Source organism: Syngnathus floridae, chromosome 1 (assembly GCF_059516105.1).
Source record: "Syngnathus floridae isolate MCC-2025c chromosome 1, RoL_Sflo_1.0, whole genome shotgun sequence".
NCBI lineage: Eukaryota > Metazoa > Chordata > Actinopteri > Syngnathiformes > Syngnathidae > Syngnathus > Syngnathus floridae.
Window position 1 is genome coordinate 7,380,019 of NC_142413.1, and position 17,181 is coordinate 7,397,199.

Below are 17,181 nucleotides of genomic sequence, written 5' to 3' on the forward strand. Positions count from 1 at the left end.
TGTGCACCTGGACACATTCCACAAGTATTGACATCTAAGAGCCCCCCCCCCCCCCCCCCCCCAACACACACTGCCTGGCTAAGTGTGCCACGTAGGCATACGAAGACTGAGAGCAACAACAACAGCGCTTTATTTTTATTTTTTTTTGTTGCTGACCTGTTTAGAAATTATAGCTTCAAACTTGACTTACCTGACAATTGTAGTCTATAAAACATATTCTGTCCCAGTTTGAATCACACATGCATGGAGCAAAAGTGAGGGAAGGGCAGGGCTTATACGCTGAAGAAATGTAAGTCGGGGAGGGAGGAGGGGGGGTTATTTACATTGTACAGCTAGCACACCCTTCGAAACAGTCTGCAAAGTTTATAGATGGCTGTGTTCCATTCAGTTATTCCCTGAACTCGGCGGAGGGGGTTGAGACACAGGTAATGACAGATGCTTGTCTGGTAAGGGAGAACAGAAGAAAACCGGAGGGGGTGGGGGGAGGCAGAGAGGTCCGAGTTGGCACTTCCTGTTGGGGTTAGGCTCTCTGAGGAAGAGATCCCTTTCACAGTTGAGCTTTATGATAAGAAGTTTGCGTGCGCACGGGCGTCCTTGTTGTGAGGTGGGGGGGTCCGAGTCACCGTACGTTTGAGATTCCTGAGCTCAGCCCAAACCCAAAGAGCTCTTTTTTTCCCCTTTTTTTAAACCCCATCCCATACACAGTGGTGTAAGCACATGATAAATAATTCATATAGATAACACAAAGCTTTTAATTAGGCTCAACTTTAGTGTTGTATTTTTTGGACAATCCAAAACATTATTTTTTTTTTAATGGGCATGACATCCAATACAATTGTTGTCTTGTTCTACCCGTTATAAGGCTGCCGCCATGGCAGCAGATAGGACAGTACCGTGTGACCAGTAAACCAGAAAAACAAAACAAAAAACTCCTTTGGAAGGCAGAGAGTGTAAGGGGGTGGTCTGCAGCTTCACACTCTTTAGTTGGGGGATGGCGAGATATAGGTTGTCAGGGTCCAGTAAATTCTAATTATTGAATTGATTGTTGTAGTATTAGCGGTTGTAGTGTGGGGGGCGCTATTGCACTCAAAGGAGGACAACGTCAGTCAGTCGGTATTGGATGTAAGGCAGATTGGTGTTTTGCAGAGCCCACTTACACATCTCTACCCCCCACCCCCCGCAGCCCACCATGACACAAGAGTAGCTCTTACAAAAAAAAAAAATCACAAGCTAAAGTAAAAGAATCTAAGAAGCCCTCTAAATGGACCATTCTAGTGAAGTGTAAAACTTGTTTTTCTTTCACACGCGCTCTCGCTCAATATATATATATATATTCATATATTTATTTATATATTTATATGTATAATAAAATCTCTGTAGGATTTTATTCATCTTGTGATGTCATAATATAAATGTAGGGATTCTTCCTGTGGAGATAAATAATTCCCTAGAAACAACAGTACCGTCAGTAGGGCTCTGTTCAACCAGTCACTTTTGGGGGAGAAGAAAAAAACAAAAACAAAAAACAATTAACCCAAAAGGTCTCGTCTTTGTGTGTTGTCTTTTTTCAATGTGATTGGATGAAAATTTACAAAGTGTTCTGACGCGGTGTGATTTGTCTCTGTTTCCCTGCAACTCCTCTCTCTTTCTTCATGAAAACATTCCTTTCCGTCTTCTGTTTGTTGACAAAAAGGAGCAATTTTGTTTTTCGTATGACCCCCCCCTCCGAAAGACGGCTTTCCCTTACAGTTTGTAATGGATGGCGTAGAGAAACTCATGCAGGGGGTGCACAGTCACAATAATTAATGGTGATAAGACTTTGCTTTTGTTTCCATTTAGAGAGTAACAGAATGATGACACTAAAACTTTATATGGAACATAGCTGTAAAAAGAGGTGAGTGGCGGGGGTGGGGGCCATTTAGGCATGAGGGGGGGGGGGGGGGGGGGGGGGGGGACTCTGCAGCGATGCGAGGTGAGGCCGGTGTGATGGCGGACGGGAAGCTCAGAGCTTCTCTGGGGAGGGGATCCAGATGTACGGGCCCGACTGCTCCTCGATGATCAGCTTAATTTTGTTGTAGATTTCCTCTAGCGAGTCGCCCTGGACAATTGCTGCACGCACATGCCGCCACAGGGTTACATCCGATCGAGCCAACCTACCTCTGGGATTCCAAGTTTGGTGGGAGTGAGAGCGGATGTTACCTGTGAAAAACTCCCCGAAGTCTTGCTCCAGCTTGACGGCCTTGTCGAACACTTTGTTGGCCTGCTCGTACGTCTGCCGCTTGTTCATTTCCCTGCGGCGCACGACACGTTACCAAGTTGGACGGGAGATTCGCATCGGCCGAGGCAATTGCGATAAATTGACATAAAACACTTACATGAGGGCTTCGATGGATTTTGGTTTAATAAAGATGGCGATAGGGTAAAGTTGTGCTTGCTGCAGTCGTTTGATGGCGTTGCCCGACACATCCAGGATGCAGTGCTTCCCCTGAGCAGGACCACACACATGTGAACACTTTGTGAAGCAAATGGTGGGTGCACTCGTTGACAAATCCACAATACTACAAAAAACATGATTCGAAGTAAGATTTTGTCTAGCACCAAGATTTGTCTTACTCGTGGTGACCAAGACGATTGTACCGGTACTAAGAGCATTTCTACTGACGATCGTACCCTTTCAGCCACAGTTCTGACGGACAGGATGCTGGTCCCATAGAGGTTCTCGTTGAACTGTCCCGCCTCGATGAACTTATTGTCCTGGATGTCTTTTTCCATTTGCTCGCGCGATCCTACAAAGTGGTAGTCCTGACCGTCCATCTCGTTCTCTCGCCTCGGACGAGTCGTGTCTGGTGGACAGAAAGGCAGGCGGGCGGGCTTGTTTGGAGTCCTTTGTCGGGGGGTTCGTGGTGTTTGTCAGCATGCGTACGCAACTCACGGGGTACGCAGGAGCCAAACTTGTGTGGGAACTCGGAGATGAGGTCATCGTTGACGCGGTCCTTCATGGGGCCCAGAATGATCACGGGTCTTGTGTAGTGTACTGGAGGCAAAACCAACACAAACGGCAACGGCTTAATCACAGAACATTTAAGTTGTCGGTTAATTAGAATTGTTTTTAACGGCAAAGGCTGTTTCCAAGGGCCTTTTCTCTAGTTGTTTGAGCCACCTACAAAACCAGATAACTTTGTCTGAGACAAGACTGCTATCTGAACCCTGCCACATGAGGTGAAGCGGATTAACAAAACTCCATATAATTCCAACAACACTCAAAGAAGACTTACTTTCTTGTCGAATGACAGGCTCGTAGGAGAGGATTGTGTCTTCCTGGCCCTCTGCGATCATGGAAAAAAAAACACACACCAAAAAACACAAATCAAGTCATCAGATGGCCGCTATCGCACTGCGGGCAAGCCGAAAAGTTTTGATCCCTCGTGGGACAGATGGTGCGTTTTGTTGCGTCTCCACTCTCTGTCCTTTCATTTCAAGACGATAGAAAGGTGTGGCGTCAACTCGTGGGGGGGCTCGGAGCCAACCCTCAAACCCTTGCAACCAAGCAGAGAGAGGACAAACGAGAGACTCACTTGAACTGCTTTCGCTATCGCTCGTGTTGGACGTCAGGCATTCTGGAAAGGAGAAGAGCAAACACTGCAGATTAGCAGACGCAAAGAGAAAGGAAAGCCCGCACTGTCAACATTCGTCTGCACTTTTCAGATCATTTTCATGCCATGCGCGCTTGTTGTCTCAGTCCGGCGATTCCCAACCTTTCATCCAAGGCACATTTTAATTGCAAAAAGTGTCACAATATGTATACAGATATAAAAATCATGACTCATCTTAATTTATTGATTTCCTCGGGCTGAAACACAGGCCTGTTTAGCACAATGTCCATTTATTATTCAAACAAAATGCCACTAAAGTCCTTACTGAGTGAAATAAGGTGGGGATCAATTACTCGAGTAATTTGCAGCAGGATTGTCCGCTTTTATGTACGTCACTAGCTGAGAAGATGAACAAAGATTCAATACTTGTAGCAAATTTTAAAAAAAAATCTCAAATTTGATGATTTCCCACAGCCCAGTGGTTGAGAATCACTGTTCTTTGATGATCAGAAGAAGAGAGGGGGGAAAAAAAACTTGTCAGTGAGAAAGCATGCTGCATCTGGCAGCAACATTCCCGTTGTGAGCAATCGGAACTCAAGTGTTTCCTGCGATGAGATCCCAAATGAGACCCGATCCCCCAAACACCGCATCTGTGTCCTTTTGCTGCGTCGAGGGCAGGCCAAAGAAAACAACGAGTGCGTTACTCTACCGACCGCTGCAGGAAGGCGGCAATTGGCTCATTGTTATGTCCACGTTGCCGTGGCAACACCCAGCTTCAGTCACAAGGATACCATTAAGTGTGTCACCTTATTTGACACAACTGTCAACAGCCGGTCTCCCTCCCAAATGCAAAATGTTACTTAGCAAATCACTATGGACAAAAGTATTGGTACACACTTACAATTGTAAGCTTTCAATCGCCTCGGTGTACAAATCAAGGCCCTGAAAGTGTCAATCGGGGTCCACGTGTTAAATGCTAAATTTCAGCTTCGGCCTTATTTATCCCTGGTCTCTAAAAAATGACCCTCGGCGATGACCCTGTGGTGCATGGTGTGCTTTTGAATGAAAACTTGTTTTTAATGTTATTATTTGACAGATTTATCAGTTGCAGTATTAGTATTTGGGTTCTTTGATTGAACATGGCAAATTAATCATTGAATTATGATTGGCGGGCTCGAATCAGATGTCATGTCACCGAAACTTGCATTTGTTTACATGGTAAGTGTTACCGGAAGTGCACTTTCAACAGTTAGGCTGTCAAATTAGCTTCGGGTAGACAGTTTTGCACGGGTAGGTCATTTTGACAGAACAGACAAGACCCATCGAGATTCGAAGAATGGTGAGCAATATAGCTTACGCCTATTCGCCTAACGTGATTGTTGGAAATTTGTTGTTGAATTACGCAGAGGTGAGATTACTGACTTGGTTCTTTAACTCTGCTAGCACTGACAGCACGTGATAGTGGGTTGGTGTCCTACCCTGTCATTGCTTAAGTAGGACACCACAGGTTCTTCAAAAGTGCTTGTAACGCAAATCACATCAGCATCTTGCGAGAACAAAACTGGGCCATTTGTGTGCCGTATTCTTATCCTTTGGCCGCTCGAACAACCCTCGGCCCAAGTGTAAGCACCGAGGCATTTTGCCTAATAACGTGATCATGAAGGGTATTACTCCTGAGTTGGTTGCCCAAGTTTACTTCACACTTTACAAATCTTCAAATGGCCTCACCCCATCTTAGCTCTCCCAAGTTCCTCCACTCCTACGTACCTGCCCAATTATACTTCCTCCTCGGATCAACCGTCAATGCCAGTGATTAAACTATTAAAAGCTATTAGCTGAGATGGCGGAAGGTACAACGAGACTGTGGATCCACTTCTTGCTATTCATACAACTAATTAGAAGCTCTAAACAGCTCCACATTTCTCTCCGAGTTGCTAAATTGTTAAGCAAAGTTAGACAAGCCCAACTTTGCTTCTATAAAACACAACACCCAAAACATAGGATTCATCCAACCCCTATCAACTACGTTGGTGTCCCAATACTTTTGCCCATTTAGCCTGAATCCATATTCAAAGCGCATGCACAGTGAGATTTTTGTGTGCCCGGCCCCCAGTTCCCCCTGCGCGATCGGCGCTCGGGGGACAACCACGACACTTACTCAAACTCTTTGATCCATAAAAGTCATCGCTTAACCCCGGGAAGTCCTAGGTGTCCCGACAGGTGAGAGCAGAGAACAAAAAGACAAGAGAAGACAGCAGACAGGAAGAAGAAGAGGTTAGTGATAGTCGGGGCAGAGAGGAAGAGGAGTGCTCTGTGCGCGTGCGTGTGTTGGAAGCAGCTTTTCAACGGAGGGGGGACTTCAAAATCAATTTACTACAAGGTAGTGTACATCAGTGCTTTGTGACATTCTTGCCGAGTCGTTTAGCGGCACAGTGTTAGGAAGCCTGCTGTGCGTTAGTGCGGCCGACAACCACGCACACAAGCATGCATGCGCACACACACACACACTGCCACCCACCCTCCCCTCTCGGAGAACACCGGAGAGGCGCTCACGAGTGGCAGAGAAGCAAGGAAGTCGATTGGAGGCGCCTCAATTGTTATTTGATGATTGTCGGGTTAGCCCTTTTGCTAGGCTGAGCTAGCTAGCATCCGCTAGTGGGACACAAGTTGCTATTACGTCATCCTTGTGTCTCGCGCTCCCGGGAGACCGGAACTAATGGAGGTACCGTACAATCAAGTCAAGTGTTACACGGGTCACTGCTGGATTAACCTTAAATATCGGCCACGTGGATGACATGCTCAAGAGGTTACGCTAAACGGATCCTGTGCCACGTGCGTTGGCATCGGATGCTGTGCAAAAGCAAGACTCCTTAAGCTAGCAGATATTTTGAACAGTTTTATGGCTGATTGTAGTTTTATTTCTTGTATTCACTGGATTGTGTTTTACAAATAAATTGAGATATAAAAAGAAAATGGCCTTTAACGGGATGCAATTTTTGAAAAATACTTTTACTTTCAAGATGTGTGCCATTATATGATATCGGGCTATAAACGGCCATTCATGCCACAGCACTTGTTCCACAGTAGCATTGCTTATCGCCGATTTATTATTTCTTATTGCAAGTTTTCGGCAAGCAAGTCCCAAGTCCTATTGTGCCCCCCTGCCACGCGGCCCGGCCCACCTCTACGGCACCGTGAGAGACAGATGAGAGCAAAGCGTCCGTGAAGATGAGCGGAAGGAAGGAAGGGATGACGGATGGAGACAGAACTTAAGTGTGAAAGAAGGAAAAGAAAGGATGAAAGCAAGGAGACCCCCCCCCCCACACACTTTTCCCTCCCACCCGTTGTTTGCATCACGCAGCTGGTACTCACGTTCAGACTCCACCAACTCCTGCACAATATTCTCCTTGCTCTTGTAAAACGGGAACCTTCGCGACAGGTTGAAGCTTTTTTTGCGCTTTACTTTGACCAGCTGCTTTGTAGGCGAGGGAGGCATGGGGGGGGAGATGGGGCGGGGAAGGGAGGAGGGGGGGTAAACACACACAAAAAAAACAAAAACAGAATGGATTTCAATGACGGTACTCAACACGCATGCAAAACAATGAAATGGAATGTCCGCCACACATGAAATCATAATAACAAACATGAGAAAGCAAGTAATGGATGGCGGTGAACACAATACTTTTGTTCAGAAAACACAAATTCAACACATGCATTTCCTCATACCGTTGCCGGCCGGCCACGGACGCGATGGAAAACAATTCCAACACGTATTCGCTATCCTTCATATCCAGCATAGCATACTAGTACGCGTGAAAAATTCTCTCATCGCTGGCACACTTTTCGTGCTCACTCGTAAGACAATTGAACAAACTAGTAGAAAAGTAGACTGCTTTGATTGAGAGTAGTTTTTGTGCCACAAAATACTGCGCTACACTTGCAGCACGACTCGGCCTAACGTGTCGTGCACAATTTATCAAGGAGACTGAATAAACGACATGCGAGTTACTATCTCCATGCTTCAAGTGAAGCACTAGATATTGAGTCGTCTAATTTCATCTTGTCATTGATAGAAGTAGTCGCAGTGTTCAACTCGTTTTGCAACTTGCATGAATGATATCCTTGACGTACTAGTGCGCTCCTTTTAAGACAATTCAGCCCAGAAAGCAACATTTTTCCCCCAATCAGCATGAAATTCAACCTTACTTGTTTTGTTAACTGCTGTGAAGCACTAGTAACACTGCTGGAAAGCCATTGGAGGATTCAAAGTCAATGTGCTTTATGAGAAGGCCAACTGAAAAGTGCTGTAAAAATCGGATGCATTATTATTCATCATAATTATGTGAGTAGTTGGGCCTCGTACTGATGCAAGCGCAGCCCAAACCCCTTAAGGTCTACTTACTGGCAGGCCAGAAGTGGCACTGCTAGTCAAGAAAAAAAAATATTACTAGTCAGACAAAATAGTCATTTGACCAGTGAGTTGAATGTTCTTACTGGTGAGGACCAAGAGTATTCAAGCACACGAACATTAAGCTGGATATTGAGGATTTGGAATACATGTTTGGCACGGGGACACGATCGCACATTTAGATTTTGGGGGAAAAATACTCAATCATGATGACCTATTATTTCTGAAAGTACAGTTTATACGTTAAGATCATCTGAAGTCTCTCGGGAAGCTGCTTGTGCATTGGTGCTGCTCTTTTGGTAAGCAACAACAGCAATTTGTCCTATCTATGAAGTGACTGTCCTCCCCCCGCCGAGGTGTTAAGAAGTTTGAGGAAACACAAATCCGCCGAATGCAAAAGGGTTTGAGTGTAGTGTGCCTGTTGCGTGCGGTTGTATCGTGGCAACATGGCGGCGGCGCCTCATGGGGGGCTTTGCTAGCATTCCCACGCGGCTTCTCCACTCCACTTACCCTGTTGGACTCAATCATGCCTGTCCGGGCGTGGAACTTGACTGTTTTTAACCTGGCCCTCTCCTTCTTCTCCACTCTGGACAGCGTCATTTTAAGAAAAATAAAACAGGGTTGTTGTCACATGGCATTAAGAGCACAAAGCAGCGACAAAGTCTTCTTAAATCTACGTGCAGAATCAAAAGATTTGGTCGAAACAATACGTGACAATTATTTTTCGACGACAGCCGACACAGCAAAGATGGAGTCGGTTTTCAGGAGATGAGGCCCTGTACATTTGGCGTTCTACAGATGCTTCGCGTTTGCAACAGAAGCGCAAAACTACCTTTTCTTGCTGGGAATGACTCCAATCTGCTCGCTCTCTCCGTGAGGTGTCACCAGCCTGGCCTGCCACCATTCGTCATCGGACGCGTTGATGACGTGGAGGATGTCGCCGTAGGAGAAGCTCAGCCCTTGGCTGGGCAGGCAGCTATCCCTCGTTCGGTCATAGTCAAACAAAGCTCTGCAAGGTAAACCGCAAAAAAAAGGAGCCGTCAGGCGGGCTGATGTCTGTTGTTTGATGCTGCAGATGCAGGAAATATGAACGACGCCGAGCGGAAAAGCGCCAGGACCTGTTCATGATGCCTGCTTTGCATTGGCACGCTCTTGACTAAATACTTTTTGTTGTCAGTCCAAACGTGTCATCATCATGCCACATGACTGCTCACTCTGCAGGTTTCAACTCAACTTGACCTAGTGTAAGCCTTTTCAATCCAATCCCAATGTTTTCATCTTCAAACAACTCGTTTCAAACTTTCCAAGTGATCGATCACTGGAGTACGGCTAACGCCATTATGTCTCATGATTGGGATGAACATGTGCATCATTCAATCTTTTTGAAGGAAAAAAAAAACTACAGAGTAACAATTTGTCATCTGGACATGCAACTGCATGTTTTGTGCAGCAGTCTCTCTCTCTCATCTGCTGGATGTACGTACATACGTATGCAGAGGAAATACAAGACAGGCTCTTGAGAGTAGCACAAATTCTAAAATCAAACTAAAACAGGGCAACTGGAGCGTTGGTTACTTAATCGAGCCACTCGACTTTCTCCTTCGACCGACCAGGTGAGTCGGAGCGCTTGCTGCCGGACTGCTTTGTTGCGTTTCGAAGCAGCTCACCTTGCAGGCTCGACGCCTCCGCATTCCTGAGGCTGGGCTGGGAGGGCATGCATCGGCTGGATAGCGAGACGGCTTTTACAACATTGCTGTGCTCTTAGTAAGCTGCCTCACAGGAGCGAGCTTGGCCTCGCTTGTCTCTTATACGCGCGAGCCCACATACAAAGACTGGAGCGGCGCAATCGAGCCGTGCATACGGTGGGCTCAAATAACCTGGGCGCAGTCCAGTTACATCACAACATTTTCACTCTGATCACCTTGACTCCAGCATGACTCACTGCTTCGTGTTATGACAGCAACGGCTACAATACGACGTGGGCTCCAAAGGGCGTTTTAAGCTTGAAGTAAAGCCAAAACGTCCACAAACGTCACACGGCCAAACCTTGTTTCTTACGTTGGTAACGCGAGCCCCTTCAGGGCACTTTGACGTCAATGACAGTGGCATCTCCAAACGGTCGGGCCAAGCGGTTGCCATCTTGATAGAATTCTCTAAACACGCTATGAGCGCTTCAAATGTTTCCCAAAAACATTGTGTTGAGCGCGGAACGCTCGAGATGGGATCACCTCGCCTCTTTTCACCGCCACTGTAATCCACGTGTCTGCATTGTGGAGGCGCCTGACACAAGCTTGGACTGGCTTTCCAGCACACTCTTGTGGAATGTTGTCGTTGGAGAGGTGTTGTTCCCAAAATCGCTCGTCCAGCCATTATTTCTAACGCTTTAATTGACTTTGGCTCACACTAACTGGCGAGTTCACGTCGAATATAAGAATGGAGCTGGCCGAGCTTGTCACTAGATTGATTTACGAGAAAGAAGTATTCTTTGGAATAAGCTCACAGCTATAGCTAATCTAATGGCTATTTGCATCACTCACATTTCAGTTTGCGCGTGATGGTTGACTTTATTTATTCGCCAGCATGAAGCAAAAGGCTTCACCACGTAATCCTTGCCAGGCAACAGTGTGTCTGCTTTTGACAGGATTCCGGGTTTCCGAGGTTCATTGATGTGAGGTGAGTCTTTTTTTGTTTTTCGGTGCCGGCCTCCTGTTTACCTGACGTAGAGAGAGCGTTTCTCGCTGGTGCGCAGGGAGCCGGATCCCGAGCTCATGCTGCTGTTCATCATCTGCTCCCTCAGGTCGTGGATCTTGGACTCAAAGCGGCTGTACTCTGAGGGGCAAAAAGAAAAGACAAATGTCAATCAAAACTCATTCCAAAGATCCAACGTGAGGTATTGTGTTGACAAGCTAGACATACGTAAAGAAAAATGCAAAGATTGGACGGCAAGACCAAATAGTCCAGCCGTAGCAGTCACCGGAGCCACCAGTCAGATGGGATGGATAGGCTCCACTCATCATCCACAAAGCCTAAGGAGGGCAAGCACTACAGAAAATGGATGGCCGACATTCACACAAAAAGTGCTTGTGATGATCGCGTGTGATATAAAAAGGCCACAAGTGAGAGAAAGCGCCTCGAATTGAAGCCTGATAAAAAATTGACTGAAACCTTGGCTTGATTAATGAGCTCCGGAACAGATGGTTTATCACGGATCTGGCAAAAGCAATACGCCCGTGTCCAGGTAAATTAATTACACAAATTAATGAAGTTCAACGCGGGCTCAACAGTGTGTTTCAATGAAGAAAAAATGGGGGGGGGAAAAAGAGCGGGGAATGGGGGAAGACCACCCACGACATTGCAAGCGTGAGCATTCGTCATAAGAGCACAAATCCTTGCGTGCCGGCTGTGTGATGAACGACTTCACCCGAGTCGACTCATTAAGAAGGCTCTCAATGGAAGCAGCTCAAATTGCTTTGTGCATTTCGGCCATATTGTACTAGTCTGCTCATTTGTCCAAGGGACTAGTAGCACTCACAAAACAGCGCACTGGGAGGGACTGGTGTCAGTTTCCTACAAGAAAACAGCTCTCACTATTATGTTGGTTAAATTGAGGGCACTTTGCCGAGTGTATTTTTTTTCTCTCCCTTGCCTAAGTCATACTTGATTTCCTTTTAGGTAAAAAAACAAGGTCAAGGTAATCCACAAACATTGAATCAAGGCAGGTAGACTAGTTTGTTGGATTTGTTGTGTTTTTGGCAATTATTATCCGCGTAACAAATGATTCGCTGTAATTAGATACTTTTTATAGACTGTCAACAGTTGGCGATAAGCGAGTTTGCCGAGCAGTGTGAGAAATAGATACGCACTGCGGTTTACAATGATCGTTCGTTTATACTAAGACATTTTCCAAACCAATGTGACTCTGGGGGTGGCGTTGTAAGTTGTGAAGACAACAGTGCAATATACAAAACACGCCTTGTGGGACTTCCAGTGTAATCATAAACTAGACGTCAACACTTCCTGTTTAGCTCAAAGTCCAGACTGAGACCAACCAGCGGACAGGTAGCCTGAGGAAGAAAAAAAAAAAAGCAAACATCCACGCATGTGAGGATGACATCACAGGAGTTTTGTGCAGGTGCATAAACAAAATGGAGGTAGGTCACTGAACCCTCATCCTCCCCCTGCCGAAAACCTAAAAGGCAAACGTCTCGCGGGGGCTGCTGCTATGGCCACCCCGCTCTGAGCAACCAAGGTGATGTAACCGGACACCACAGCCCAAAAAGAACAAGGAAAGAAAACTCCGACAAGCAGCGAGATACAAATTCTTTGTTACTCTACTTTAAGTGCATTCAAGATTTAATTCTCAGTGTGACAGTTTAAAGGTGCCATGCAATCAAGTGTGAAGTGAAGCCACCTCATTTGATTTAGATGGCAAATGAAAATGTGGCAAATGCGAGTCATATGTGATGCAAAAAAAAAAAAAATCCCACTTTCTAACCTTGAAGAAATCAAAACAAACAAGTCGTGTATTTTCCTCCCTTTTTCTCAGTATGAGCAAAGTGCAACTTTTGTGTATAGATTTGTGTAGACCAAACTGGTATTGTACATAACTTTTTTTTTACTGTTTTACATCATTTACATACCCGTGCTTGTCTTTTTACCAGCCTTTTCTTTCCTTAAATATTTATACTTCTACTTCAGCACACAGTCTTCCCCCACACCTCGATCGACACGGGCGAAATGGATGGTGAAACGAAGCCTGCAGAGCAAAGGAGGGGGAAGGGGGGCATCCAAATGGCACAGCGCAACCTGAAGGCTGGCTAAACGCATTCCCCGCCTTCCAAAGTCATTCATCTGTGGACATTCAAGCGAAGCAGGAAGAACAGTGAGCCGCAATCAGCCCGAACACTCCCCAGGGGAGTTTGGGAAGGGAATGCTCAGCTCCCGACTATGAAATGCTGCCAAGCCTCGGCCGGCTACTAATGGCAACATCACAATGCAGACCTCTCTCTCTGTACGACACATCACAAGATCTGTGCAGCACTGTGACCAAAAAAAAAAAAAATCCCTTTGGGAGAAAAGAAGGGCAGGGGAAAAAAAAATGAGGGTCGACATTCTGCATTTGAACGCCCGCTGAGATTAGAAGGCATAGCTACGACACACCTGTTAAAGGCACTTTACAGGTAGTCTGTCTTTTGTTGTCCCACAACAAACGGGAAGAGTCATGGAAACAAATGCTCCTCTATCCTGCCGGGCTTGCGTGTAAAAATAACAACCCAAGCTGAAACTATAAGAGCAGTCCCAACACGAATGGAGCGTGCTCACAGGTACGGCATTCTGTTCTGTTCTGTCGGTGGGCAGCTGGAAATGCATTTAAGCCTTTGAATAAACAACAAACACCCAGGCGGGATTAACAGCTGACGTTTTTGTACTACCACTGGCACGAGGAACATACCGGTATCAGATTCTGATGATACAATAACCTTTAGGGTTTATGTAATGTACGGCTGCCCCCCCCGGTGAACGCTATCAAATTGATGCTTAAACAACATATGGATTATTTGGCACTGTAGCAGAAATAAAATTCTAAACATATAACCAGTCAAAGTAGTTGTTTCTCGGAAAATACTACTTTTCTGGACTTTGTGATGCCACACGAGAGTGGAAGCAAATTTACAGAATTTATATTTCAGCAATTGTGACACATTAGGTCATGTTGCCCGTTGCCGATGGCATTTTAATAATAATAATTTTAGTGTACCGTAAGCGTTTGTGAGCAGTGAGCCAAATTGCAGCACTAATCGAATCGAATCGAATCGTCAGTCACTTAAAGGCACACAAATACATTTGGGAATGTCACGTTATAATACCAGTCTACTTATTTACATTTTCTTTTACTAGGTTTTATGCTCTTCTTAATTTCAAAAAGCACAGTGTTTTTGTGGGGGCTGCCAAAAAAGATGGACATCTTAATTTGATGTAAATGAAGTGATGAGTCACAGAAGGAGTTCAACTATTAACTATTAACTTTGCTGAAGTTAAACGCAACCTGTGGAGAGAAAGCTATCAGCACAAAGCATACTGTAGCTACCATATGTGCACACGGCTGTGGCATGATAAGATGGCCATTTTATCATTGCCATTTCTACTGCGTTTGCATGCAATGGGCAGACAAAAACACTGACTTTTAAAATTCTGGGATAAACTGAAGGTGGCTTGTGATGGGGAAAGTTCAAAGCAGTTGAGAACGACACAGTTCATGATGCTTTGTCTCATGAGCTCTTCCAAATTATGAGCGGTTGTTTGTTTGAATTTGTACTTTGTGTCGAGAGACTTACGACAAAAAAGTGATCTTTGCAATGTGTCGCCACGTCATCTGACGGTGCACGTGCGCTTAACGTTTTGTCCAGCGAGCGTATCTGAGCAGCCGGGCATCTACGTGTGAGCCAGAGCGCATCAATTATTCACCAGCACACCTCAGAAATGCTATGAGGAGAAACACGAGGGCCTTTTATTGCAGCTCAGACCTTTAAAGCACTTCACACACACTGACAAGAGCTAGTGTAGTGTACATTTTAGCAACAGCATCAGTGCCAACGGGAGGCATAAAAGAGAGCTAATAGAAACTGGGACTGTTCTGAAGCTGCGTGTCCTCATTAGTCGTGCAGCTTTTTTTTTTTTTCCGACATTTTATTTCTGAGGGGACACGGCGGCTTTTCTTATGATCCACTTACGCAACGTGTCCAGCATGTACTTGTAATAGGAGACTGTGTTCTGTTTGTAGGGAGTGAAACCCGCATATGCACAGCCCCCTCCTCGACTCCAAACCACAATGACCTATTAATCACAAATGATCTTATTTGTGTTTTTTTGTGCTCATTCTGAAATGCCCTAAGATGCTATGCGATGAAGCCAAACCCCAGACAAAAATGGTCATGGTAGTTGGTTTAGCATGGGTTGTTAGTGGAAGTTATACAGTGTCTTTTATATGTCATTTTTACAGGCGGCAAAGCCCACACTTGTTTACTTTATCAATTACTTTTAAAAACTTAATCCTCATTTTTAAGAGTAATCTAAGATGAGTTTCAAATGACATTCAACTTGACTTTTTTAATATTAATACACTCATTTCTGCAACTAAATGCTGTCCTAAGTAATCTGTTGATTTTTATATTTTTTTAATTGCACATATTTAGTCAAAAAAGCAGGACATCATTTATAACATAATTGTAATCTTTTCAAAATAGTTGATGATTTAAGCAACACGCACAACTAAGAAGTTGGGTCACCTGCAGGTCAAGGTCCCCTTGCATACTCAAATACTGTAGTTGTGGTTCACTCTCCACTGCTTTGGATCGCAAGTATGCTGACTTTGCACAAACAGGCTCACCGCATTTCCTCATATTTCCTTCACGTAAACGCTTTAGTCTAACAACACGCCTTGCACAAGTCAATCAAAGCGTGTATACGAGTCATATTTACTCCCAACTTCCTGCACAGACTGTCCTTCAAAGCCCACGGGGGGGTAGTGTCTGAATTGGTTCCTCCAGTGCCAAAATCTGAAAGGAACAATGTTCAATGCTCACATACCAGTCTGGGATGCCAGAGTGTTACTGGGGAAAGCCTGGGGTCACCGGAGGGGTTGCAGGAAGTCAATCATTAGCCAGCACTTGCCTTGCATGTTTGAAGTACGTTGTTAAATATTGTACGCAGATTAGTGGCCTTCGCCGGGTGAAGCCGAGCAAACTTTGGAGTACGTGACCTGACCGCATAGCTAAAGTGCTGCTGTCGTACAGTATCACAGTCAGCGCTCACTCATTTGAGCATTTTTTGGTAGAACATGACTAAAATTGTGTAACGCCCCAATTGCCCTGCTTCTCAGAAGGCTTCTGAAGATGGCTTGCAAACGGGCTGGATGTGCTCATGGGCAAAGGAGTTTTAAACTGCACTGTCATTTCATACATTTTTTCTTTAACTTGTTGGGAAAAAAAAAAAGCCCACGTAAAATAATGGATTAAACTAGTAGGGCTACTGGTTGAACATGTGTGTTTCCATTGACGGGAGCTCACAAACAATAACTTCTTTGTCATCATGTCATTGCGGCATGCTGAAAACACGCGCACAAAAACTAGAAAAACAAGAAAGCAAACATGTGATACTGTGTTATCGTAATGTCGACGTCATGACAACATGTCGGGTGTGTTTGCATACTAGTATGTCACGTTTGGTCCACTAGGGAAATGTCAGGGAGTAGCACAAGGAAGACGTAGGGGGGGGGGGACATTACTAGTAAGCTGGGCCTTCAAGTAATAAAATAATCGCTGGCATAACATTCAAAACACGGTCATTCTAATAGTGAGCAAAATGGTTTTACTAATTCGGACAATGAGCTTCAAGGGGATACCAAGGATATGGCCTAAATACGCAAAAGGCCTTCCATACACACACACACACACACCTGTTGGACCACACCTGTGCGTCCCTACCTAAAGTCTTCCGAGTTACATAAGAGTGAGTTTCAGCGATATATTAATGCACCCCAGCACGACATTCGTTAATCCAGACTCAACCGTGTTAACTGTACACGACGTTAAAAGGATTAAAATACAATCGATGTGGTGTAATTACAAATAAGTGTCAAGCATTCCGACATGAACGTGGCAAACGTGGTGATTGTATGGTTATTAATCTTATTCAATTAAAAATGTACTATTCGAACCAGGATATAGAGGTCATTTAAGTGTTTTAGTACCTAACTAGGTCTAACCTCCACCAACTAACCGAAGAAGTCAGGCTGCAGGTTAGTTGTTCATCGGGCTCCCAAAATACAATTGTAAAGCGTCTCTACAAGTGCAGCACACTATTTTACCCCCATATTTTATGTGTTAAAGCTTCGCCTCGTCTCACCTGGAAAAGACGGAAATTTCTCGGTTTTCCGCCGGTATTCTGTCGGGTTTTCAGCCGGCCATGAGCGACTTCACGCGGCTTGTGCTGGGCTGCTGCTGTTGTGCGCTAGCCCATCCCCCATCATCTCAACCCGGCTGGCAGTCCGATCAAACTTGCTCGCTTGGCCTATTTCTTTTCTTCTTCCACGACTTTTAGTTAAAAAGTTGCCCTTCTTCCGTCTTTGTCTTATTCCTCTTCTCGCAGTGTGCCTGGTATGCGTGTTCACCGGGGGAGCCA

The 17,181-nt window shown here is 45.2% G+C and overlaps 1 protein-coding gene across 9 annotated transcripts in view; it reads right to left on the reverse strand.

Moving 5' to 3' along the window:
• Positions 1 to 734: 734 nt before the first annotated feature.
• The window catches only part of dlg3 (discs, large homolog 3 (Drosophila)), a 47,413-nt gene continuing 30,966 nt past the window's right edge, over positions 735 to 17,181 (reverse strand). For 5 of the 9 annotated variants that reach the window (XM_088393442.1, XM_088393424.1, XM_088393451.1 and 2 more), the window contains 11 exons: positions 10,716 to 10,830; positions 8,834 to 9,010; positions 8,512 to 8,587; positions 6,966 to 7,068; positions 3,576 to 3,617; positions 3,276 to 3,326; positions 2,933 to 3,034; positions 2,671 to 2,843; positions 2,376 to 2,485; positions 2,200 to 2,291; positions 735 to 2,109 (listed from right to left, as the gene is read on the reverse strand). In XM_088393442.1, coding sequence (XP_088249568.1) covers positions 2,003 to 2,109; positions 2,200 to 2,291; positions 2,376 to 2,485; positions 2,671 to 2,843; positions 2,933 to 3,034; positions 3,276 to 3,326; positions 3,576 to 3,617; positions 6,966 to 7,068; positions 8,512 to 8,587; positions 8,834 to 9,010; positions 10,716 to 10,830 — 1,148 coding nt within the window. In that variant the 3' untranslated portion in view covers positions 735 to 2,002. Of the gene's footprint in view, positions 2,110 to 2,199; positions 2,292 to 2,375; positions 2,486 to 2,670; positions 2,844 to 2,932; positions 3,035 to 3,275; positions 3,327 to 3,575; positions 3,618 to 5,751; positions 5,798 to 6,965; positions 7,069 to 8,511; positions 8,588 to 8,833; positions 9,011 to 10,715; positions 10,831 to 17,181 lie in introns of all 9 variants that reach the window. The other 4 variants (XM_088393461.1, XM_088393499.1, XM_088393490.1 and 1 more) reach the window with 2 other exon arrangements.